This window comes from Oculina patagonica, chromosome 2 (genome assembly GCF_052425735.1).
Source record: "Oculina patagonica isolate OP01 chromosome 2, crgOcupat, whole genome shotgun sequence".
NCBI classification, from domain to species: Eukaryota; Metazoa; Cnidaria; class Anthozoa; order Scleractinia; family Oculinidae; genus Oculina; species Oculina patagonica.
Window position 1 is genome coordinate 1,191,789 of NC_135759.1, and position 24,033 is coordinate 1,215,821.

At 37.8% G+C, this 24,033-nt stretch overlaps 4 protein-coding genes across 4 annotated transcripts; all 4 read left to right on the forward strand.

Annotated features, from left to right (window-relative positions):
- The first annotated feature begins 1,546 nt into the window (after positions 1-1,546).
- On the forward strand, positions 1,547-2,683 carry LOC144640495 (putative skeletal organic matrix protein 8). Its single transcript, XM_078499611.1, has 2 exons — positions 1,547-1,564; positions 2,015-2,683. The coding sequence occupies exons 1-2, from the start codon at positions 1,547-1,549 to the stop codon at positions 2,681-2,683; spliced, it is 687 nt and encodes a 228-aa protein (XP_078355737.1).
- Positions 2,684-8,695: 6,012 nt separating this feature from the next.
- Positions 8,696-13,469, forward strand: LOC144641686 (putative skeletal organic matrix protein 8). The gene is made up of 2 exons (XM_078500718.1): positions 8,696-8,817; positions 12,583-13,469. Exons 1-2 carry the CDS (start codon positions 8,788-8,790, stop codon positions 13,114-13,116), a joined length of 564 nt encoding a protein of 187 aa, XP_078356844.1. The 5' UTR covers positions 8,696-8,787; the 3' UTR covers positions 13,117-13,469.
- A 927-nt stretch (positions 13,470-14,396) lies between these two features.
- On the forward strand, positions 14,397-16,395 carry LOC144641687 (putative skeletal organic matrix protein 8). The gene is made up of 2 exons (XM_078500720.1): positions 14,397-14,470; positions 15,348-16,395. The coding sequence occupies exon 2, from the start codon at positions 15,348-15,350 to the stop codon at positions 16,014-16,016; it is 669 nt and encodes a 222-aa protein (XP_078356846.1). The 5' UTR covers positions 14,397-14,470; the 3' UTR covers positions 16,017-16,395.
- A 2,062-nt stretch (positions 16,396-18,457) lies between these two features.
- Positions 18,458-22,298, forward strand: LOC144641688 (putative skeletal organic matrix protein 8). The gene is made up of 2 exons (XM_078500721.1): positions 18,458-19,092; positions 21,239-22,298. Exon 2 carries the CDS (start codon positions 21,243-21,245, stop codon positions 21,879-21,881), a length of 639 nt encoding a protein of 212 aa, XP_078356847.1. The 5' UTR covers positions 18,458-19,092; positions 21,239-21,242; the 3' UTR covers positions 21,882-22,298.
- Positions 22,299-24,033: the final 1,735 nt, after the last annotated feature.

Genomic DNA, 24,033 nt, shown 5'->3' on the forward strand with positions numbered 1-24,033 from the left:
AATGCCCTACAGTCACGTCACTGGGCGATCTTAAAATTCCCTCCTTCATCAACGAGGTCACATGCGGACAACTGTCATGTTCGGGGAAAGAGTCTACCCGTACTTGTAAAACTGGTATCATGCGTCAGCAGTTTTATTACAAGACGGGACAGTGTGATTTGGCAGGATACGAGGAATTAAAGCCTTATACCCAGGAAATACGAGTGTGCTGTAAATGCATGGTGTGGTAGTGAGCCTACATGACACACGATCGAAGAAAGTAATGAAAAAACTGATTATTATAGAAAAAATAGATAACATGTAATGTCAAACTGAATCAATTAATAAACAAGTAAAGGCGTAATGTATTTGAGAGTGGAGCCTGGGTAATGTTATCTTGTCGCTGATCAGTTTGTTAGCTAGAACTGACCGATGTTCCAAACGCATATTTGTTTCCGGTTTAAATTTTTGAAACTTTAAGGTGGAACCCCGTGTACAATTTTTTAAAAACTTTGCCAAAAGTTATATCTTAACATGCTGATCATTATTCCATCATAAAAATGAGGTCACCGAGCTTGTTTTTGAGTCATAAACACTTCAAGCGAAATAAAGGGTGTTTTAAACAGATTCTACTGTTTCTATGGTTGGCAGTGACGTAATGAAAATGGCGACAACTTGTCAGGGTTTTCGAGTTATCCTTTTCTCTGTTTCAAAACGAGTCTACGTGCGAAACCATTCATATGAAAATGAGTCTCACCTACAGGTCCATTTTCATGCTAATCAAACTCATTTTCATTTGAATGGTTTGCACGTAGACTCGTTTTGAAACAGAGGCAAAGGGTAACTCGGAAATGGCCTATTGGACATTTGTTGGATATTTTAATTGCAGCAGCAACTGTAAAATATTTGTAGTACTGACCAATCAAAGTATAAAAGCCCGAAAGTGCCGGAAACCTTTATAAGGCTCCTTAATTAACAATATATCCATTTTCCCGGACATTCGTTCCAGAGGTTCGCGACTTTTTTCCAGTATACATTTGTAACCATGTTTGGTGGCAAAAGAAACCTCTGTTTTACAGAACCACATTTCTATATCTTACGTAGCCGGGGATGTAGTGAGTGCCGTTACAAAGTGACCACATGTTCTCGATTTCATTTTCTCACGTTCTTTACACTGTTATAAACAAATTTGTTTTGCCACAATTGAGAAAATGACACTGGACACACACAGGCTAAAACACCTTTTTTTCAGTCGGAAAGACTCAAGTAAATAGAGAAAAGGGTTCTCTTCGGGTCAAAGCTCCTCGAAGGTAATATTCTTAATCGCGAAGTGGCAGGTAGTCAATTCCCTTTGAAAGTTATCCTGAAAAACCGGGAGTGGCCGTACTTTGTCAGGTTGTCATATCCCGGACTCAGACTGTAGCTTTTAACACCTCCGTTAACGAAAAAACTACTATACACGCGGCATAACTAAAAAGGTTTCTTGACAAACAGTTGCGCTCTGAATATTAATCTAAATCAAGTTTTTAGTTAGCTTCAACTGCAGAAAGATTTCAGTTACCTGAAAATGGACGCTCAAATACTGGTAAGTATTCAAGTTTCTCTTCTCTGTGGACAAAAAAATATCTCACCCCCGAAAACTGGATAGTGTGACTGCGTTCCAAATAATTCAGTATTTTAAAAAATCAATGTCATCAAGCCTCAAAAATGTACTTTAACATAAATTTTCTATGTGAAATCGTTTTCAGCTGGAGTTAACCAATAAACTGGCAAGGCCCAGTTATTCAGACTGATTAATTTTAGTCAGTTATTCCATTAAACTTCGAGAACTAAAAAAAAAATATCACACCTGTGAACATTAAATGCGGTCAACTCGTCCCACATGCCAATTCAGAAAAAAAGAAAGAGGATTGGACAGCAGGGGGCGGCAAGATTAGCAAAACTGCATATAACGACGAAGTGAATGCGAGGCATTCACTTCGTATTCACAGATATTCATAATGCATGCAATTTCTTTATAATTTTTCTTTTGCAGTTCGCTTTTACGTTCATGACTGTTTTCAGCAGCCTGCGGTTTACAACAGTCAGCGGTCTCCACACCGCCACAGAGGAACTTGGTTCACTGGAAACAGATGGAAACCAAACAGACTGGACGGTAATCCCACTAAAAGTAGGCCGCGAGAAAGGACACAAAAAAAGGCCTTGGTGCAAGCCTTACCCCCAAGCTCAGATAATACAAATGTTAGGCGCTTGGCCAGGAGCACAGTCATATGATGGCTACAATCCTCATTATATGGCGTTTACCTGGGAGGAAGCTCGTAAATTCCCCAACCTTGTTACAAACGCGAGCGTGACGCGTAAAGCCTCCTACACTTCTAGTCTCCCATCTCGCCCTCCCACGCGGCCGAGCATACTGAAGTCACGCACTCTCTGTCACATAACGGAAGGCGGATGCATTGAATGCCCTACAGTCACGGACCTGGGACGCAACAAGATTCCGAGATACATTAACGAAGTCACGTGTGAAGAAGGCTTGTGTGCATCGCGAGAACAGTACGGCACGTGTAAGAGTGCTGTGCTGAATCAACTGTTTTTGTACAAGACAGGAAAGTGTGATCCGCATACGGGATACGAGCAATTGTTACCTTATACTCAGGAAATACGAGTGTGTTGTAAATGCCTGATTTTCTCCATTTCTCCATGAAAAAAGAAAAAATCTGAGTCAATAAAGAAATCATCAAATTGAACAACAGCCCGGGCAGATTTACGGTAGTATAATTTAAAGGCACTATGTCACGGACTTTAACAGATTTTTGAACAGCCCAAACATATATTTGTATCGTAGAAAAGTTAAAAATAATGGACAAATAAAAAGCGCGTTTGGCTGCGGATGGCTCGGATGGAAATGAATTGCAATTTAAAAACGTTAGCCAACGTTTTCAAGTTGTTTCCGCGCGCATTAAAAAAACGATATTTATAGCCGAAGTTTGATTTCAATCCCCAAATAAAGGTTATAATCTTCAGTTAAATGTTCAAAGATAATGTTTTAATGGGTAAAGTTCCCTACCACTTATTTCAGAACAGTTTAGACCAAAAAACTGCGAAATCCCCGTGACATAGTCCCTTTAAAGCCACGTGACAAACATTCATCGCCTATAGCACTAGTTTGGAGAATTTGATAAATTGTCTTTATAAGCCCTAATGTCAACATACAAATTCTCCCTACTGATCTATATAAATATTTTGGGAGAGTTGATAATATATCATGACAATTTCCGTTTGCTCATAAACGTAACTACACTCTTGATGTTGATATTGGTATGTTAAAGCGAACTTGCATGTTTTTTATCTAGAGTTAGAAAAGAAATTGGCTAACTGGTTAGTGTACCATGATAGGGACAAAAAGCAAAACATTACTATTTGATTTCATCCGGTTTTAATGCTGCTCGAAAGAAACACGCTCTACACGACAAAAACGGAACATTTTGCCCCGAAAAATGAACCTTAACATCAGCATGCACGCGCCTCCGCCCCTCTAGTGTTCATTCTTTACTATAATGCTCGTTTAATCAGTAGTGGACAGATTTTAGAGGCGTTTCTTGGTAGCACCGAATCAATGAATTCGCCTGCACATCCTTAGCCTACTCTTAGACCTGTAATTCTTCTATTTCCGCTCTAACCCGAGATACAAACACGCGATCGGCGGCTTAATGCAAGAGCATAGGTGAACGCTTTGTACATGTAGGCACGCACGCTTTGTAATCAACATGCCAGCGCTTTTAACCAATATTTCTTATCGTTTATGGGTGGACAATCATGTTAGCAATGCTATTAACACAGAAGGTAAGTGCAAAATGATTGATTGTTTGTCTGAAGCGGCAAAATAGGCACGATAGTTTCCGTTTTGGTTCTACGCACTTGTGAAAACACGCAAAGAGCCTGCAACAGGTTTGATAAAAGTTCAGGAACTGTAGAATTCTCTAAACATTCTAAGCCGATCCATAGGTCCTGAAAAGTTTTTATCTGCTGCAACATCTAAACTTGCATAACAACTTTCAGATAAGTAGGGGCACGAAAGCCAAAAGGCTTTTATTTATCTCTGGAGACACTTAGCTTCGGTACTTGAAGGGAGCTTTTTCCATCTTCGCAAAAAGGCTCTTTGGCGACAAATCGCGTCTTGGCATCACGAAGCAACTTGGAGCGACAGCCAGACGTTTTCCAAAGGCTAGACAAAAAGACGTTAAACAAAGTCTTTAAGGACTTTCAGCCAGTTGCCAGTTTTTATTTTCTGAAAGTTATTACACGATAGCAAACAACCTGTACATACCAAATTCGAGAGTTAATAGCTTTAAGTTGTTTTTATATTGAATGTTTTATATTGAATCCATAAGGTTCATAAATACAATGATGGTTAAGAGGATTTTAAAATAACATTTGCCCTTATATTAATGTCATTTATTGTTTGTTAGATGATTGCTTGATCTTCTGATGATAGCGAATAGTGAACTGCCGCGATTTCATCCTTTAAACACACTCTACATGGAATGTATAATTTATACCAACCACGGAACACATTCATGGAAAACTTATTTAACTTGCAGAGAAAGCTGAAATTATAAAACTGAAGAGATTTTAAAAAGAAGTTGGTCATTCTGATATTTTATTTTCATCACTTGCAAGTTATAAAGTTGCGTGTTTGATAACAAGTAGTTATAAAATATGCTGACTGGTCGGCGATAGACAAAAAGGTATGTCAAACAGTTATCCAATGTTAGAAAAATGATAAGTATGCTAATAATCTATCGGGAAAATACGTGATTAGAAATATTGGTTTACTTCTAAAGGAGCATATTTTTATGGTGTGGCTTAATATATGCCATGTGCTTTACCTGACGTTGTTACAGATGACAGCAGGATTTGTTTACAAAAAGTCAGCTTTAACTCAACAGTAAGATTTTGTGTTACCTTTTGAAACATGTTTGGTACTTTCATTTGTCAATAGAACTAAAAAAGAAAAATTTGCATGTTATAGCACAAGTACCATGACTCGGGGTTTTTTACCGATGGGTCACAATATTGATAATTACCAAGTCTTTCTTCCGAAAAAAAGAGAAACGAATTCCCCGCCCCGAGTTTGAATAATTTATTCTTCTAAGAATCTGTTATTACAACAACCCAATAACCCACGTCAATATATATGACCGCGTTAAGTCTTCGGTCACTTGTGAGCTAAGCTTGCTTTAATAATGTCTGGATATGTTTAGTTCATTTATATACGAAGTGATTGCTTAGGAATAAGTGCATCGTCACACAATTCTTGCTAATTCTTGAAATATAAGAAGCTGCAGATTTTCTTCTGAGCTAACGGAATAAATATTGTTCGCAAAAGCGTTGTGTCTCGAAAGATGTTGAAAAATACACACAGATCAGCTGCTTCGTAGTAAGATTACATTTAATGAATGTAATACTTTATTCAAGTGATAAGAGAAAATTCGGCAAGATATAGTACTCAACAGGCAACGGTATTGCATACATATATATGTGGAGTATATTAGGAATTTTAAAAGTTTTGGATTTGAGATTTTTTATTTTGGTTTAGTGTCTTGAATTTATAGTGCCGATTCACGCGCTAAAATTTTGTAACTGACACTTTAATACGGCTCTTACCTTACAGAATACGCTGTCTAAACGGCGTATTCTTCGTATTTTTATACATTAAAAAAGCCCTTAAAAGAGGATAATTTATGGTGGATACTGCATTTCTGGCTAGGTTATACCACTTATTAAAATTTGGCATTTAGTAAAAATTGCTCAGTTTTTGGCAAAAGCCATTGCACATGTACAATCGTGTCTCTAATATATTCAAACAAAATGCCCTGATGAAAGGCGGAATCATTGAAAGCACTACTGAACCATTCTAATAACTGCTCTATAACTTTTAACGCTCTCATCAGTTTAAGTTTCTCTAACGAGAGTTTTTTTCCATGAGAGGTTTTTCGATTTACTTCGGAGATGTTTCAAGCCAGGTTTCAGTTTCTTCTTTTAGGCCTTGGGCAACTGTTGACATTTCGGAATACACGAACAAAAATGTCGCAGTCAAGAGCTAAAGTCGAGCGATACTGTACACTTGTAACTTCGCCAATGTAATTTTTGATTATCATTTTAAATATCCTGTAAAAGAACAATGTTGCATTTATACTCATTACTAAGTGACACGAGCCAGAATGCCCTCTTGTCTTTTATATTCAGAAGATGTATATGTATTTAATTGGAATTGAACTCCAACAAAATGCTCAGCCTGATATTTACTCGAAAATATGATAAGCGTTCTCTTGGTGATGCCGAGGCAGCAATAACAAGACTGAAGTCTATCATTGCTTCAGATCTAACCAAAAAAGGCTTTGTTAGTAAATTGTGAATCCCATACGGTACAAGCGTTTAATTATCTGTTGCCTGAAAGTCGCACATAATCCGAATCAGTATATTAAACTACAATCTAAGCTTAGACATTGCTTTTAATGATACACCGCTTATTAGCAAGAAGCATCGGCATTTTTTTCGCTTGAAAAAATAAGATGATTCCTGCGAACTACATACTATTGTTTTTTTGCTTTTAAGTTTTTAAAAACTTTGTTCTAGTTAACATTTGCCTTTAATTTGTGAGTAATGATCCAGAAAAGTAACAATTACTATACATTTGAAATGAAGAACTGAAGAACAAAGAATTTTCTAACGAACAAAAGCTTTAGTAAATACCTTGTCTTTTAACTAAGTTGCATGATAGAAAAATCGCAACATCGATGCCGCAGTTAAAAGAAAATATTTTTCAAACATACCGTTAACAATATTTTTAAATATTTAAATATAGAAGAGAAGCAAAGCCCTTATTGGGCGACCATCAACAGACAGAAATCCTTCTTTTGAGTTAAACTACATAGCGAAAAAGCAAGATTTGTGGAAACACTGTCGCTGACCCAATTCGCGGCTTCTTTGTCTTACATGAACGATTCCAATATTAAGAACTAGATTTAAAACAGTAATGAGTAATAGATCGTTTGCTTCAATATCACAAATTAACAGTGATGAGTATGTGGCAAGCCGCAAATTAGTACCCGTGGGCATACGATTGTCGCTCGTTAGTCTTACCGCGTGGTAAAGCAAAGGAGCGAGTCTTCAAGCGACTGAATAAAAAACGTGAAAGTACTTCCATGTTGAAAGCTTTTTACCGTTGTACTAAAGAGCTATCTAGAGCTTTAGAGCTTGCCTAAAGTAACAGAAAAGAACGTAGAGCTACCAAAAGAAAATCGCCAAAGAAAGAAAGTTAGTAAAATAATGTTGCCAAAAGACGGTTGTAACGTAAGTGCTTTCTAGAGCTCCAGAGTTTGCCAAAAGAAACAGTTAAAATTTATCCTTCGTTGGAAACATTCGAAAAACCTTTCTCTTAGGAATAAATCGGATGGTATGTGTTTGGAAGGGAATCTTGGAGGATGGTAATAGCTAAACTTAAACATTCGAAAGAAAGTTGCAATTTATATTCACATAATTTCCAACGGGTTAATCTCGATGAACTGTGAAATAAGTATTGTTTGTTTCTATGGAAAACTTTTAGAAACGTATATAAAACTTGGAAAGAGATTTAGAGAGCTACAACTATTTCAAAGTTGTAGCTACGTAGTGTTTTTCATAACCAACTTTCTTTATTGGGATAAGAATTTACATCATTTATGCGTAAGCCATATTGACGCGCCACCATGGTACCTCACAAATTAAACATGAACAGGCAAAATACAAGACGGAAAACAACTCTTCCTTACAATATTATTAGTTTCCACCTTAACACACTCTAGAAATCACTTTAATCATTCTTCTTATCATGTCTGAAATTGTAAAAAAAAGTGTGAAAATACAGTACTTCAGTATTGTTTGTCGCTACCTTTGTTAAACACACACAGAAATATGGGTTTATCACCAGGGCTTTCTTAACGATCCAAGACGACGTCTGCGTTTGTGGGAAGACGATGCGTCGTGTTCAATTTTGAAATGCTTTATTTCCAAAATAAAAAGTTTTGATGGAAAGTTTTGCATGAATATTTATATTACTGAGATGCTTTTCTAGATTATGCGAAAAAGGAAACAAGTTTGCACGAACATTATTTTAAAAGATTTAAACTTTTTAATAGAGTTAGTTGCAGAGACCCGGAGATTATGTTCCATAATGCTTATTCTCATCGTCGTTCGAAGCGATGTTTTGCGCAAAGAAAACTCTTTGTTTCTATTTTCGCGACGTTCACAACTGACTCGCTTCCATTGCGTTTTGAAAGCAGGAAACTATTGTAAATAAGTGCTTCCTGTTTCTGAGTTACACAACAAAATAACCTCACGTTTCCAAAAGCGTATATCTAAGGGTGTGCACAGTGTTCAGCCAATAGGAGAACGCGCAATATTGTTTTATTTTTGTATAAATGCGATTTTGTTACTAAGGATTCTAAACAACGAAGGAAAGAAAACTACCGCTATTAACTAAAAAAGAGCTTCATATATGATCGACAAATTAATCACTGTTCTCTTTATTGTAGCCAGTCACATATCTAGCCCAGTCATTGCCTCGATGTTGCACGGGTTTGACATTTGGTATTGGGCTCTATACCTTTTCAGATAACACATTCGATTATTTAACCTTTTGATATCCTGCTACTCTAGTCATTTTTAATTTGAGGTGAACTGCTAACACAACATTTGCATCCGCATTGTGAAAAAAGCGTAATTAAGAGCTCCTCGTGCGAAGTTTGCCATCTTGGGATTATTGTTATGTCCTCATCCATTCATTTCCCTATGAAGGTGAGCTTTAGTTATGCTTAAAGCATGTTTTTGTTATATATTGGACATGGAAAGTGAATCATTTCAAGAACATGCCTAACGAAATTGAATGCCAAATTTAATGGGGCATTAAAGTCTTTGTAATATGCTTGAATGCTATGATTAGTACATTTTGAATACTTGATGTATTCCACACGCATGCTAACGTAAACCGTGGCAAATACGAATATACGGAAGTACGGCAAAAGAGCAGTTTTGTAAAACTACTGACGATCTTACGTTCTAAACTGATGGGAGCAAAGGGTAATACACTTTGTGTTGGCAAAGATAGCGTGCTAAAAATCTTAAATGTAGTAGATACATTGCTCATACATGGATTCTCGACAGAAACGTTTTTAAAGAATCAATACCAAAAACCGCGTACAGCTTTGTCGAGTGTTTTGGGTCCGGTTGCATTACATTCCAAAGAGAACTGCTTTTACCACACTGACCGCCACGTTTGTTATTTAAGAGATTTTGAAGTGAAATTAAGCGAGATGTTGACAAAGAGCTTAAGCTTTACAAGATGAAAGCAAATAAAAACCACAGCGAAAGCCAAGCTTAAGCAAATAAAGGTCATTTGATCAGTGTTGCGCGAAAAACTCTACAAAGAATTCATTGCGAATATTGTTTGACTTCAAGCTCATTAAAACATAATAATTGAAGAGTTTCATGCTTTTTTTGAGAACCTTTCTTGGCTAGCCACTGGTGTCAAGGTTAGTAACTGCAAAAATCACACGTGTGCGTCCGTTAGCAATACTAAATATTTTCTCAGTATTTAAATCTGCATAAGTATACTATATCCATAAAAAGCAAACTTTTTGAAGACGCATAAGTGCGCGGTTTATGAGTATGTTCAGAATGCAATATATAAGAGGGTCGGCATCCATATAATATCGTCTGCTATTCGCACGACTCTGAAGATTCATGGCTGTATATGAATTGTCAAGCTAATGTGACCTGGAATGGAGTGGTTTTGAGTACAGCCGTCATATGGAATATAGTAGATGATAAATTCACAAAGTTCAAACTGGGTTTTGTACCGAATGAACTGAAACTAAAATCTTGTAATTCCCAAACTACTACTTTCGATTCGGAACCAACGTGGCAATATAACTTTTAAAAGGGCTTTGCTAAGATGTTGCAATGCAAGCTATTTTGTTTTGATTTTTTTTTTTTGCTTTATCATTATTATCCCGGTTTTTACAATCTTTGTTCTCATTGAATAGGATTCGTGAAGAAGTAAAGTCCCAACTAATTTTGATTAGCTTAAACCCTGTCACCACGTGAGGCACCATGATGCTTCCATTCCTAAATTCTATTTGGCTCAAGTCAAACTAAATCTTTCCAGCTTTAAATTTTCCTTACTCAATAAAGGCTTATTATCACCTTTTTGCGTTTTTTTTTCTTTTGACTCATTAACATCTTTATTTGACCAACGTTAATAACTTATGATTTTCTGGTTTCTTTCGATTTGACAATTTCGTACATTATGACTTTGAAGTTAGATAGCTAGTGTAGTACTGAGTGGTCACAACTGTGGTCAAAAAATATATATAACAAATTATAAGGCTTGGGAAAATTGCTATACGAAAACTAACACACATAAACATGCTCGAACTACCAGTAATTATACGATGCCAAAATATTTTTCTGCAAACATATCGAGCTAAACGTGAAGTGATTCCGCTCCTCGGTCAAAGGCTTGTACCACTTGGCAGACAACTACAATGTATCATTGTCGTTTACAGTTGATTTCAGTTTACTTTGGCCACCCGCTTTGCGAAGTTCGTTTGGAGATTGGAAACTTTGTTACGAAGTTGCCAATTACGTTGCGAAGTTTGCGAATCAAATTGCGAATTTATTAAAACCTTCTGTAATTATGTTATCAAAAAGGGCTTTGCTACGCTAAACTGTTGGAAACAAATCTCATAAAAATAAAAATATAAAAGGTTCGAAAACTTTTATGTTCAGCGAGCCGTAAACATGTTGTCTCGACAAATTAGTCTTCCCTGTCGCATCGCGTCGGCTTCGATTAAAGTCAATTTTACATATGAGTAAACCATCCAGTTTTATCCGGCTTACAAACGCAGAAGACTTGAAATTGATGATAATGCCTCACAGAAATCATTCAATATGTATTTTCATACAAAAAGGTTAAAATTTCACCAAATTTCTGCATACATAAAATTTATTTATCGGCAAATCACTTGCGTGATCGCTGATGCGAAACGTTGTCTTACACTTCAAGCTGCTTCAACTTTCGTTGACCAGTTCTAAAAATCAACGAGTTCAGATATCACCATGACTTTCAAGCAACATGTCTTGTTTCTTCTCAACTACCAAACTGGGAAAGTTCAGTCGGGCCGAAGTTGGGAACTTTGTATCGAAGTTCGCAATTTGATTCGCAAACTTCGCAACGTAATTGGCAACTTCGTAACAAAGTTTCCAATTTCCCAACGAACTTCGCAAAGCGGGCGGCCAAAGTAAACTGAAATCAGCTGTAACAAGTCAACTTAATTACCCGATTCTGGTTGGTCGACAGCAGTACAACTAATCCGCGTGAGCGCGGCGAAACACGGCAAATCGGAAAGCAAATAAACCAAATGGTCGACAGTCGATTTGGTGTTTTAATAAAGACGCACCTCAGAAAGTTATAGCAGCAACGAAAACACAAAGAAAAGCCCAGGTTCAAAGGGCCAGGATCGTAATATCAACCTTAACCTTGGCTGAAAACTCGGCCAAAGCACTCGTCAAACTTGATGGGTTTTACTATGGAATGTAAATAATTTTATTTTTACCTTATATTTAGAGTTGTTTTCGAGTTTAAAATTGTACGCAAGGCATGAACACGCTAGGGAGACGCGTGTAGAGGACGGACTTCAGACTTAAGACTTTGGTTTAAAAGCCTTTAAACTCGAGACACTAAACTTCAGACTATAAGACTTCGGACTTTAGACTCTCTCTCATTTCTACGACCATGCGTCAGTTCGAAGTATTAAGTTTACATTTAGTAAGATCCGATTTTGACGTGTATGCAGGGCCGTCCTCCCATTCTTAGAGATAATTCTTCATTTTAATGTAAATTCTTCAGGTTTCTTCAGTAATGTTACAGAATTAGTTCGCTTTTATATGTGTTGGAACAAAATTTGTATTAATAAATCCTATTTTTCCGGCGTCATGAAAAAAAAAGTGAAATCCAAGATGGCAGATTTATTGACCTCATATGACGTCATAGCTAGCAGAACGAGCCCCAGACTACCTACCCATAAGCAAATAGTAATTTCAAGGCGTGTTATACCAGCAAAAACCTAATGAAAAGGGAGCGGGATTTCCTTAAACCTTTCCTTATAAGGGCTTTGGGGTATGAATTTACTGGTACGTACATCTTTCTTCAGTTTGCTTGAAAATGTAAATTGAAATGGAACAAGAAATGCGTGGTCCGGATAATGCTCATGTAAAGCACCTCCCTAAAACACGTGAAATGAAATTGTACTTGAAGTCTGAAGACGGAACTTTGACCTTGGGCTTTCACTTGTAAAGTCTAAACTCTGAATTCTAAAGTCTGTTGTCTGAACTCTGATCTGATGAAGTCCTCAACTTTCGTGGGAACAAGTGCTAAAAGATTTTACAAATTCCTATACTAGTTAAGTAGAATTTTTTTTATTTCGTCATTGTACGCATGTAGCAATAGGGTATAACTTGAACTTAAGTGTGTCCTCAACCTCCTACCAATTGTATCGACAGGTCCTGTTTGTTTTACTCCAGTTGGCCCAGTCGTTCCAGTTCACGGTACAAGATGATGCATGCACACCAGCCACTATACAGCAAGCCGTGGCACAGTTAAAACAAAGTGGCGGCGGACCTTTGGGCAAGTTCAACAAAAACTACATGGCATTCACGTGGAAAGAGGCGGTCAACAACTTTAACAACCTGATCACGCAGAAATCGGGGAATTTGTCAGCGGCTATGACAACATCTTCCAGTTTTCCATCCACCACATTGCAAGGCGGCTGCACCTCCACTCAGAGCAGTTTCCCATATTGCAACGCGTGCCCTGCCGTTACAGATCTTGGCCCAGGCAAGTTCCCTCGTTATATCAATGAAGTCATTTGCCAGACAGAAAACGCGATTTGCGGTACGCAAGCTGATGGATATTGCAAGACCACATCGATAGAGCAGCAGTTGTTGATGTCGCAGTGTGACCAGGCAACTGGCCAAGAGATACTTGTTCCCTTTACTCAGCCAATCAGAAGCTGCTGCGAATGCTTCTTGTTCTGACTGGGTGCTAGAGATGGTGAAAAGCCCCTTTTCAATCCATCAATCAATCAATCAATCAACAATCAAGTACTCGAATACGAACTATCCAATCAAAGTTATGTGTTGTTTACTCTACATTTCCCAGCATTTTTAGCACCAAAATAACGGGAGTTTAAAAATAATCAAGTCAGTAACCATGACGACAAACATTTCCTTGTATCGTCACTTCGCGTGATAAATACCTGATAATTTTTTAGTAAAATGAAACATTCTGGTATTTTATCAGTATCTGTGCAAGAAAAAACCATTACACTACATTAATTAGGTGCTGATAAACCAGGCTTTATTTTCAATTTCGTCATTTGATCATATAAGATCAGTAAATAAACAGTTACCCTGTAAAGTGAAGTTAAAACTTGGATGAAGTCTTCTTGTTCAGAGTTTTACTCTCTAAATAATGCGACTCGCTTCTTCAAGTTACCACTTTGCAATTTGAATGTTCAATCTTCGTTGCTTATTTAGGATTTTTTTTTTACCAAAAAGTGCTATTCTTAAAAAAAATATCAGGAACTTAAATAACTTATCTTTAATTTTCAATTGTATCTCAAAATCAATTAACTTCCCACAACTCACAACACAATAAGTATCGACCTTATATTTGCTCTTATAAAAGAAATCCTTTCAAAAGCTAATCTTGCACACGACAGAAATACAACCCTTCTTTTCAAATCTTTTGACATGAGCTACTGTAATCGAGTGCAGGTTTCCGGGCCTATTATCATTTAATAGACCGACTCTCTTGACCAGATTAATCGTTAAGAGAAATATGCGGTAGAGGTGTCGATGATTTTGCTAAAAAAAGAATTTGCTGCTAAAAACTTGTAATAAAGTACTATATAAGGTGCTTACCAACCATACAGTAACGGCAAATCGCGATTGTGTAAGTTTCTTTGCTTATTGGACATTTTTTCTACCTTTGGCCTTTAACGTTTTTCTTTATCTACACATATTGAATATGTTCTTGCCTTTTGTATTATATCTCTTCTTTTTACAGCTAGCGTATTATATTAAAAAAAACTGACAAAGTGACAAATGAGGGTTTCGGTTGCGTAAATGCCTCAAGGGTTCAATAGATGAAACTTAAATATCGAACGAGAAAAATCGTATTCATTGGAGCGTTGAAAGCACCCCCTTTAACAGCCTCTTACGGCCAAAGGAAGTCCTTCAGAGTGCGCGCTCCTTAATTAACGCCTTCAAAGTTATATAGAACCCTGAGCAAGTTACCCTTTTCACTAACTTATTCAATAAGAAGAAAGCTTTAGGGAGAGAGGGAAGGTTTGAAGGTCTCAAGTCAAAAGATCCTTCACATACAAAGGTATAACTAAGATAGGTCTTAAAAAATGTAATGCTATTACGTTATTTACTCAAAAAAGGAATAGTAACAGCTCAAAATGTACATCTTATGCGTTATATTTACTTATCAAATCACGTGAAGACAGACTTGGGTTTTCTTCAATCATAAGCAATCGCTTGCCAAAATAAGGATTTTCGGAAATTATGTCTCATGAATGCGAGTAATTCAATTTAGTTTAATTTTGTTTTCGAAAGATTTGGTTTCGAAATTCGACTGTAAAGACATGAAGCCCGCGCAATATAACATAATTAAATATTTTTTTAATAAGCGAATAACTTCGTTACTAGGTGGAATTAAGTACTCTCTCTAATGTTCCCTGCTCTCAGAATACAAGGCCTGTACTTAAAAATGAAAATACAATGGTTGCCTAGCAAGCCTCATTATCCCAAAGGTACCAGAATTCTCGAATCTCATTGGTTATCAGGGGTTTACAACAAGAAATGGTTATTGGACCGAGTGAGATATTATAATTACGAAATCACGAGCACAATTACTACCTGCTTCGACTCGTTGACTATTTGCTCAAAGAAAACTTTGGCTGGTTGTCTAATTGTCGAAAAAAATAGAAACAGTGTTTTCATTATTATTTTCTTTTTTTATTGTAATGTGTATCATAAAGCATGCACTCAAATAAGACGAAGCCATGTATTATATACTCTCATAAAAGTCTTTGATTTAAGAACACTTGAGATATGTCTGGGGGTCGTGTTTTCTTGATTTCCCCAAGCTTTCAAATTCCTGTTCCGTTTTAAAACAATATGATAAATTAAATGGCCTACACTGGCTTCTATATTTGTTTATTAAATGCATTCATTGATCCGTTTTTCTCCTCATATAGATGTCTCCTCGCGCACTGTTATTCATCGCTACGTTCTGCCTTTTCTGGGCGCCACTGGAAACCATAGTGCAGGGCATTCGCCCAATTCCTCGAAACGCTAGAGCCTTTACGAACACCCTTAAGAGTTTTCGAAGGCCTCCAGGACCCCTGGGATACTTTAACTCTCTTTACATGGCGTTTACCCTTGAGGAGGCACAACAATTCCCTGACTTGGTGTCCTTCCATGCAAAGATGAGAAAAATGAAGAGCGGGGAACTCGCGTCTGTTTTCTCCATATGGAACCAGACTCATATTAAACATGCCACTTTTAATAACAGCGGTTTCCAGAATGCACCATCCATCAAGAGGAATAACAAGAGAGGTAAAAACTACAAGAGGAACCCCTCCTACCCTATCACTGTGATCACTGGCCCCTGTGAAACTACCATAGGAGGTCTTAACAGGCTTTGCAAGGTGTGCCCTGCCATAACAGATTTGGGTCCTGACAAGATTCCACGTTACATCAACGAGCTGTTGTGTGATGGATACGAGCTCTGCGGGATAGGAAGCGTTGTCGGGCTCTGTCAGAACACCGTCTTAAATCAGGATTTTCTGGTGATACAGAATTTGATTACGCAGGTTTATTCACAGCCAATTCGCGTATGCTGCGAATGTTCCCTATTTCCGTAAGTCTGAGACAAGCTAACCTAGTTTCCAGGACTTTTCCCTAGATTATCAGTATTTCCAAGGGAAAAGCCCTGGGAACGAGGTTGGAGCCAAGCCTGGGTAAAATCTCACACCGGGAACGAGATGTATTGAAAGAAGATGAAGCAATTATAAGATTTTTCAATTTCAGATCGTGAGCGGAATCGAAAAATACCTAACTTAAATTAACTTTCGTGACGTTTTCATCCTATTCCTTGTAGTTGCATAAGCTTAAAACTTCTGACGCTTTAAAAGCTGTATTTGAAAAAAAAAGCATCTTTTGTTTCACCCTGTTATTTAGTAAAGTCAGTACTGTTCTGTTCATAAGAAACCCAAACGCAATTTTCAGAGCTTGTATTCATGGAATTTTGAAAGGAGAATGCTTAGCAATAATTAAAATCGAAATAGTGTAATAAAAATTACGAAACATTATCCGCCGTTGTTGTGTTCTTCCATCCTTTTTGCCAGCATTTTAAACGAAGAGTTTTAAAGCCCAAACAACATCTTTTAGGCATCGTGCTTCAAAATTGAAAACGTTAGCTACTACAAGCAGAGCAAATTTGAATTTTGCAGTACAGTAGTCAGCCAATTTCTCGCAGTAGGTCAATCAAGTGATTTTATGCACCATTATTTCAGTTTATAACAGAAAAAATGAAAATCGGGACTTATCAAAACTCAAACGGAACTTGGCAACTTGCTCGGGAAATTTTGAATGAAACTTGCAACTTGTTTAAGTAAACGTTAATCCAATCTCGTTCCCAGAGCCCGGGTCCCCGTTTGACTCCTGCCCTTGACCAGAAGTCGGGGATTCGCATGTCCCAACCGCTGGTCAAAGGGAACGCGGGCTCTGGGAACGCAATTAATGTCAATCAGTATCGAAATATTCCGCTGCAACATTGCAAAGTTGCGTCGAAACCAAAAATCCGGTTCAACTTCAAAGGAATAAAAGAAAATTCGCACCACTCTAACACAGAACCTTCAATAAGAAATGTCATCAAGAGAAAAGGCATGTACTAAAACCAGAAAAGGCGAAACGAAACGAAACGACCAAAACAAGCGAAACCCATTACCATTATTGAGAGCTAACCGAAAACAGGCTAACCTGAGTGTTATTCAGGCTATTTGAAGTCCTTTCGTTGGTCTTCGCTTCTTTTCGTTTTGGCTTTTAGTACAGGGCAAGAGAAAATGATAATATTTTTTCTTGATGTCATCCAGTTCGCGGAAGTAAAGCGCGTTCACGTACTTTTACGTAGCTTACGGTAAAGTAAAATCACCGGAAACAAAATACGAAACAGAAGTTGAATTTCTGCCGCATCTTAGCTAAAACGGTGCTAAAACGCAAATAAACCCGAGATCATTTATTTTTTGAAATTCTGTGGTTTTCCAGAGTTTTTGGCAAGTCAGTCGGATCAACATAAGTTAAGTGTTAGCTTTTCTTTCTTACAAATGTCATTTGAAAGACAAAAATTTCCTCACTTGAGTGTTTTTCCTTTGTGCACGCTATATAATTTGACGACTTTGCATTCTGTATTAAATTATATTTGCAGATAAACTAAGCTAAAACAGATCTGTGCAGTAAAGATCCTTAACCGTGTCTGACTAGCTACAGTCCTAGAAATAACTTGCAGGAAACTTATTATCAGTTTCCATTATGTCAGTCGACTCCTGCCCTCAGACTAGGCTTAGTTCCCACTTGAAACACCAAAATATGTAGGAATTCCCCTCACGATGCCCAAATATGGTCAGTAAGTCCTTGTTATTCGTTATCCCTACATAACATAAATCCTGCTATAGACGTACATTGCCAAAATTCGTCCGAAGTGTTGCAAAGCGCTGCACATGCAACCACAGTTTTTTTTAGCTGTAAAATATTTTTGCTGACAATTTGTTGAATAAAACTCAGTCTTGCGGAAGATCAATCGTTACGCCTCCTATTCTTGCCTATTTTGCATCATTGCCGTTGGTGGTTGGGGAAAGGACTGGAGTGGAGGGGGGAGGGGGGTGGGGGAGAGAATCTCTATTTCATAGCATTCACGCCAAATTGTCAAGTTATTGTTGTTGAAAATCTGTGTCGCAGAGAATTTGCACTAGCTTGTAGATTGTAAAAGATATTTCGAAGATGAGCATTGAACCGTGACGGGCTAGGACATTTTAGTATTTGTTAAGAGCTCTAAAGAAAATTCAGTGGAAGGAGACTTACAGAGCACTCGAACGACAAAATGCTCAGTAATTTTCCGAATTTCAAGCCACCAGCCCTTTTAAAATAGGTACAAATTTTGTGCTATCGCCAGACACATAAGCACATTTTTCAAAAGATTATCATTTTATTGATCAAATTTCTAAGTTGCTAAGAACGTTAAAAATAACAAAATATTGAACTTTGCCATTTTTAACAAGATATCGATCGCGTTCCACTCTTGCTACACTTTCGAATTTCCCCTGTATGTGGTTCGTTGACGCTTCCTAAAACCAAATCGACGTAATACTAACATTTACAACATTTCGATTATCAAGGGAACAAAAACTTAAATCAGCTTGCAATAAAATTAGCAACTTTGTAGTTGAAGTTAAATTAGAGAAATCGTCATTTATAATTATGTCTAGCCAGCAAGTGGGCAACATTCCTTTGTAAACCACATCAGTAAACCACATGTGGTTTAGTAAGGAATGTTGCCCACTCACAAGAGAGGTGCTTCACTGTCTTGATGACATGACCAATATTCACATGAAAGGAAAATTTTATACGTGTTCTGTTGCCTTGATGTAAGAAAATTCAGCGGCTTAAAATTGTTATTTCCTTCGCTTCTACAAGCAAGGCCTGAAAGAAAAGGTTATAGGCCATTACACTTCAAAGGAATTTATCTAACGTTAAAATACTGCGATAAACGCCCTGTCATCACATACGAATTCCAGTATTCAAGTAAAATTACATCACTTCCGCAACAAGCATATAAAATGAAAAGAATGATCGAGCTGGCTTAACATTTTTTCAGGTCGTACTCCAAAGCTATTGTTTACAAAAACAAAAACCGCCGCAGAGGAACTTTCAATCTCCATCGAGGTAAGATCTTAGTTGGTTATGTGTTGTTTTCCAATAATGTTGTGTTTATTATATAAATTTGAAAACAAACAACCCCACATGAAAAGTAAAGTCGCATATTTCGTCGCAATATCCTTTGTTGTCATTTAGAAGTGACAAAACAGAGTTATATATAGTTTTCATTTGTTGTATTTATCTACAACAATGTTTGTAAATTTTGCACATTTATTTATTATCATGTTTTACTCTTCATCTATTTATACCTAGCGCATTTTATCATTTCTTTCACGAAATTTGCGCTCATTATTATAGTGCGTACATTTTTGACAGATCAAATCTAAACTTAACGCGGTTTTCGATACAACTCGGCCTGTTTACGGAGAACGGAAGAAAATTGTTTTAAAACAAACGTTCTGCCGGAACGAAAACATTGAGTGGTAGCACTTTCCCGTTATAAGATTGATACAGAAGGAACCACGTTTATTCAATTAAAAAAAGATATTTTTTTTTTTCAATAACTCGTTCAGTCGAAACAAAAACTCCCATACTGATAGTCGATCAAAACAACATACTCTGCATGTTGGATGATTTTCATTAATTCTGGACACCATTTTGATAGTATTTAATTGAGAAATGATACTGAAAAAAGGATCAGTTGCGAACAGTTTTTTTTTCTTAGCGCCTTAAGCCCTGACCACACTAAACCGTTTCCCTTTGAAATTGCCAACTACGACGATCAGTATCGTTTCTGAATCGTTTTTACGGTCCACATAAAAAAAAAACATACAAAAACGCATACGGTTCGGAATGAGCATGCGTAGAATACTTGAGCGATCCAGTGGTTTTATCATCACATACTAACCGTTTTCAAAAAGCTTCGCGCATTTTCGAATGGCGCTGTTTTCGATGTCGAAATCGCCGAATTAATGTGAATAGAAGGCGAAAACTTGAGAAATCCTTTAAAAAGTATACGAATTGAAAGGAAATATTGCTATCATCGTTTCGTTAGCTTCGACCACGTCGACCAGGCATACGATAGCGAAATCTTCGAGTACAACACACATGTAAAATTAACAATAAAATATGTTGTCCCGGGCCTCCCACACAAACACAAAACTTCAAGCACTTTATAGCAAAACACCGCAACCGGCGGAAATACGTATCTTGGAATTTCAATAAACCGATTTAATAAGATTTTTTAACGTCACAAGAAAAAAACAAAGCTGTTACTTCCTCTTCGGTTAAATTACCGATCAATTTAATTATTCTCTAAGATCATAAGAAAATCGAGAATGAGAAGCCTGACTTTACTCTACTGTCTGCCCAAAGATAATGTCTTGCCTGTGGGCTTTTTTTTTTTTTTTTTTTGTATTCGCCGCACTACTGACCCCGCACTAGATCCGAGCTGATAAATTCCATACTGATGATGTAAAACTACAGATATCTACGTAGCGTTGTTATTGGTTGTTGCCTGGTAACGATTTCCCGCGCGTAAGAGACACTGCACATATTTCTGCAAAGCTACGTCATCAATATGGAATGCATGTGTCACGTGTGACGCGACAAGCGCGAGCGCTTTCAAGTGCGTGATGCGGATGAAGGGAAATAGCCTGCGTGGCCGGCGTCCGAAGGGTAGGGAGAAAGGAACTGGGAAGTTCGAGCGCGAAGCGCGAGCGAGAGAGAGCGCGAAACGCGATCGTTTGGGATCGTTGGGGTGGGGGTCGGAAAAAAGGAGTTCCCCTTCCCGATCCCAAAAGATCGCGCTTCGCGCTCGAATTTCCCTTCTCCCTCCCCTTCGGACGCCGGCCACGCAGGCTAGAAGGGAAAAGGCTCAGTGGTATCACTACGGTCTCTTCCCGATGTTAAAAGGGCCATGTCACCATGAATTAAGTATTTTTTTCGTGATGTATAAAATTACCGTCAAATTGAAGGAAACCTCGCAATAATAGTTCACTCAGAAAGAAAAAAAAACAGAGCTAACAATAAACAAAGAAGAATAGCTACAAATGAGGAAGATTGAAGATGGATGATGTTAACAAACCTAATTGAATTTAGGCTAAAATTTCTCAAAATGCCACATACACGACACGGCCCTTTTAATTAAGTTTAGATCATGTTCTTAAATTGAGGTTGACGTGTCGTTTTTCAATGTATTTCTATTCTACAGAAAAATGATCAAACAAGTAATTTCATTGGGAGCCATACTCGCGACCCTTCTGAGTTGTACAGAAGCAAAACAACTGAACTCTACCCAAAGTAGCACCACCTGTGTAAGCGGTACAGCCTCTACATGTCAAACCCTGACAACCAGAGATCTGCAGCAGAAACTGGACTCCTTTGGTGGCTATAATAAGCGTTATCAAGCGATCACAAAAGCTGACGCCGCCAAATTCCCCAAACTAGTCAAAAAACAGGCCGCTACGAAAGTACCCACGCTTACCACCAAGACGTCTCGGGGCAGACGACAGACAACGTCCTATCCGCAAACGAATCTGACAAGCGTCGCTTACCGAGGCTCGCTCGACCAAAATGGCTACCACCGCCTGTGCACCGTGTGGTCAGCGGTCACCACGCTGTCAAAGGATTATTTCCCGCGCTACTTGAATGAGGTCATCTGTGATGCTAAGGATCCCGGTTGCCTTAGTTACGAGGGCATCTGCGTACAGGATAGTTTCGTCGTCGATATTTTGAGGAATACTGGAAAGTGTGGATCAGATGGGAAAGTGATTTGGGAAGTTGTGAGCCAACCGATTAGATCTTGTTGTAACTGCAGGTTATTCCAGGGATCTTTCTTAGGCAAATATGTGTGACACTATTGGACTGGAAACCAGCAGCGCCCCACCCTACCGACCCGTGTTCCGGAATACTTTGGTATACCTGGCAGTGAAATACCATTTCAACACACCGTAATAAAAATTCCTAAAATAAGCGCTCGTAAATACATATTTTAAAGAGCTAAAGACTAGAGTAAAATAATTATTTAAAATATATTTGTGCAAGTAAATGTTCTCCGCTTTTCGACGGCATGACTCATGCGGACTATAAAACATGGTTCACTAGTTTGTCTGTGCACTCTGTGTCTAATTTGGCAAGAGCGAATTTTTGGCGCTCGATTGAAATTAAAACCGCCCTAGTTTCACGTGCACTTTGAAAGCTTTAAGAAGCTGTTTGTTATAAATGCCCTGAGAAGCTTAAGTAACATTAATCAGGCGAATAAAACTAATTCATGAGAATTATCTTGTTGTGTTTTGTTTTGTGAAGTTTTTTTACTTGCTTTAACTTTTCCGGGAGATTTGTTTATTTTTGATATCTGTTCTACTCCAGTTTAAGATGTATAAATATTTTCAGCTATATCACTCTTTCTCTCAATCTCCAGGACTATTCCACCATTCTGTACAAAACAAACGAACAAAGTCGCCTTTTCAACTTTTCAATCAACTTTGTAATCAAATCACAGTGCCAAAAATTACGTAATCCAATCAACTTGCTTTCATTTCAAAAGCAGTTCCGCCGTGATTATCACTGTAGGTTTTTTCCTATTTACCAGTGATAAAGCTCGTTGTAGAAATTAATCGGAGGATTATAAAATAAATAAACCCCTTTTCTGGCATGCCGGCATATTTGAGGATAATGCCCTTGGCTGAAAGATTGTCCTCAAAATTTCACATTTGCCCTCGACGCTTCTCGGCAAACTGTTCATTTTTCGGACAATCTTTCAGCCTCGGGCATAATTCTTCAACCGCCTGAAGGGGTTTATTTACTAAATAACTCTCATTAGAGCGGTTTTCACTTAAGTGTCGAAAGAAATTTGCGTTTGCTTTGGTTTTGCATCACTACACTTAGTGATTGGTTTAAAAATCTCGTGTCACTATCTCAGCCAATCAGAAGTAAAACCAAAACCAATTGTGACTCGCTCGCGCACGTTTTCCCGCGCTTCGTGCCGGCTACGTGTATTTGCTTCGAGTTTTGATTGGCTCACTGGTTGGTCTGTGTCTTTTGTGATTGGCCAGAGTAATTACTTTGGTTTTGGTTTTACGACTCAATTGCAAACTGCACTATTCGTCATTTCGAGATCGAATGACGAAGTCCCGATTTCCCGGTTCCAAAGATCATCGAAATATCACTATATATTCCCTTGTATTCCTTACTTCACGATTAGTTTTTAACAGTAAGATTATGAGCTCGAGACTTGGAGACTTTTAGTGAATTATGGAGATTATTATTTGAAACTTCCAGCTTTCATGCCCACAACAACAATATAACGTTTTAAACTCGCATAACGGTGACTTTCCTTCTTTTAGTTTTCTCGGGATCTGAACTATTCAGTAATATTTCTTCACTTTCGGAGCAACGAGAAAATGTCACCTTTTTGAAGACGACCTCCAGCCTCTGCGCATCAATGATAGCTCAGGCAATCAGACTGCAGCATTTGCTTAAGTATACTAGTAGAACTCGACTTAAGCCAGTTAGTAGCCTGAGAGGTGCTGTCTCTTATTTCCTTCCCCAGGAAAAAAACCTCTTTTCCGGGGAAAGGAAATACCCAAGTCTTTTCTGACGTCATTATTTACATTTTGCCTCATTAGCACAGAGAAGGCATCAGGCTAAAAACAAATAATTAACTCAAAAAGGTTGTTAAATTTAGTAATAAACGAAATTTTTAAGCTATTTGCATGTAATATTGAATGGAGAAATAGTCTTTCAAAAACTGCAAAATTGCTGGCTGGTAAAAGCGCTAGTGAGCTATACCTTTTCTCTGAAATGCCAAGTTTAAAAGCAAGCCCGCATAACACAATGCAAAAACTATGGGGCTTTAATATCCAGGGACAGTTTTTAGTACAATGTTCTGTCAGTATTTATGGTTGATTATTTTCGTACTTCGGTCAGAGGCTGAAGCGCTTATACTAATAAAGCAATTATTGTAAACAAAGTTTAGAGTGCAGGAGACGTTTGCACCAGGCAAAA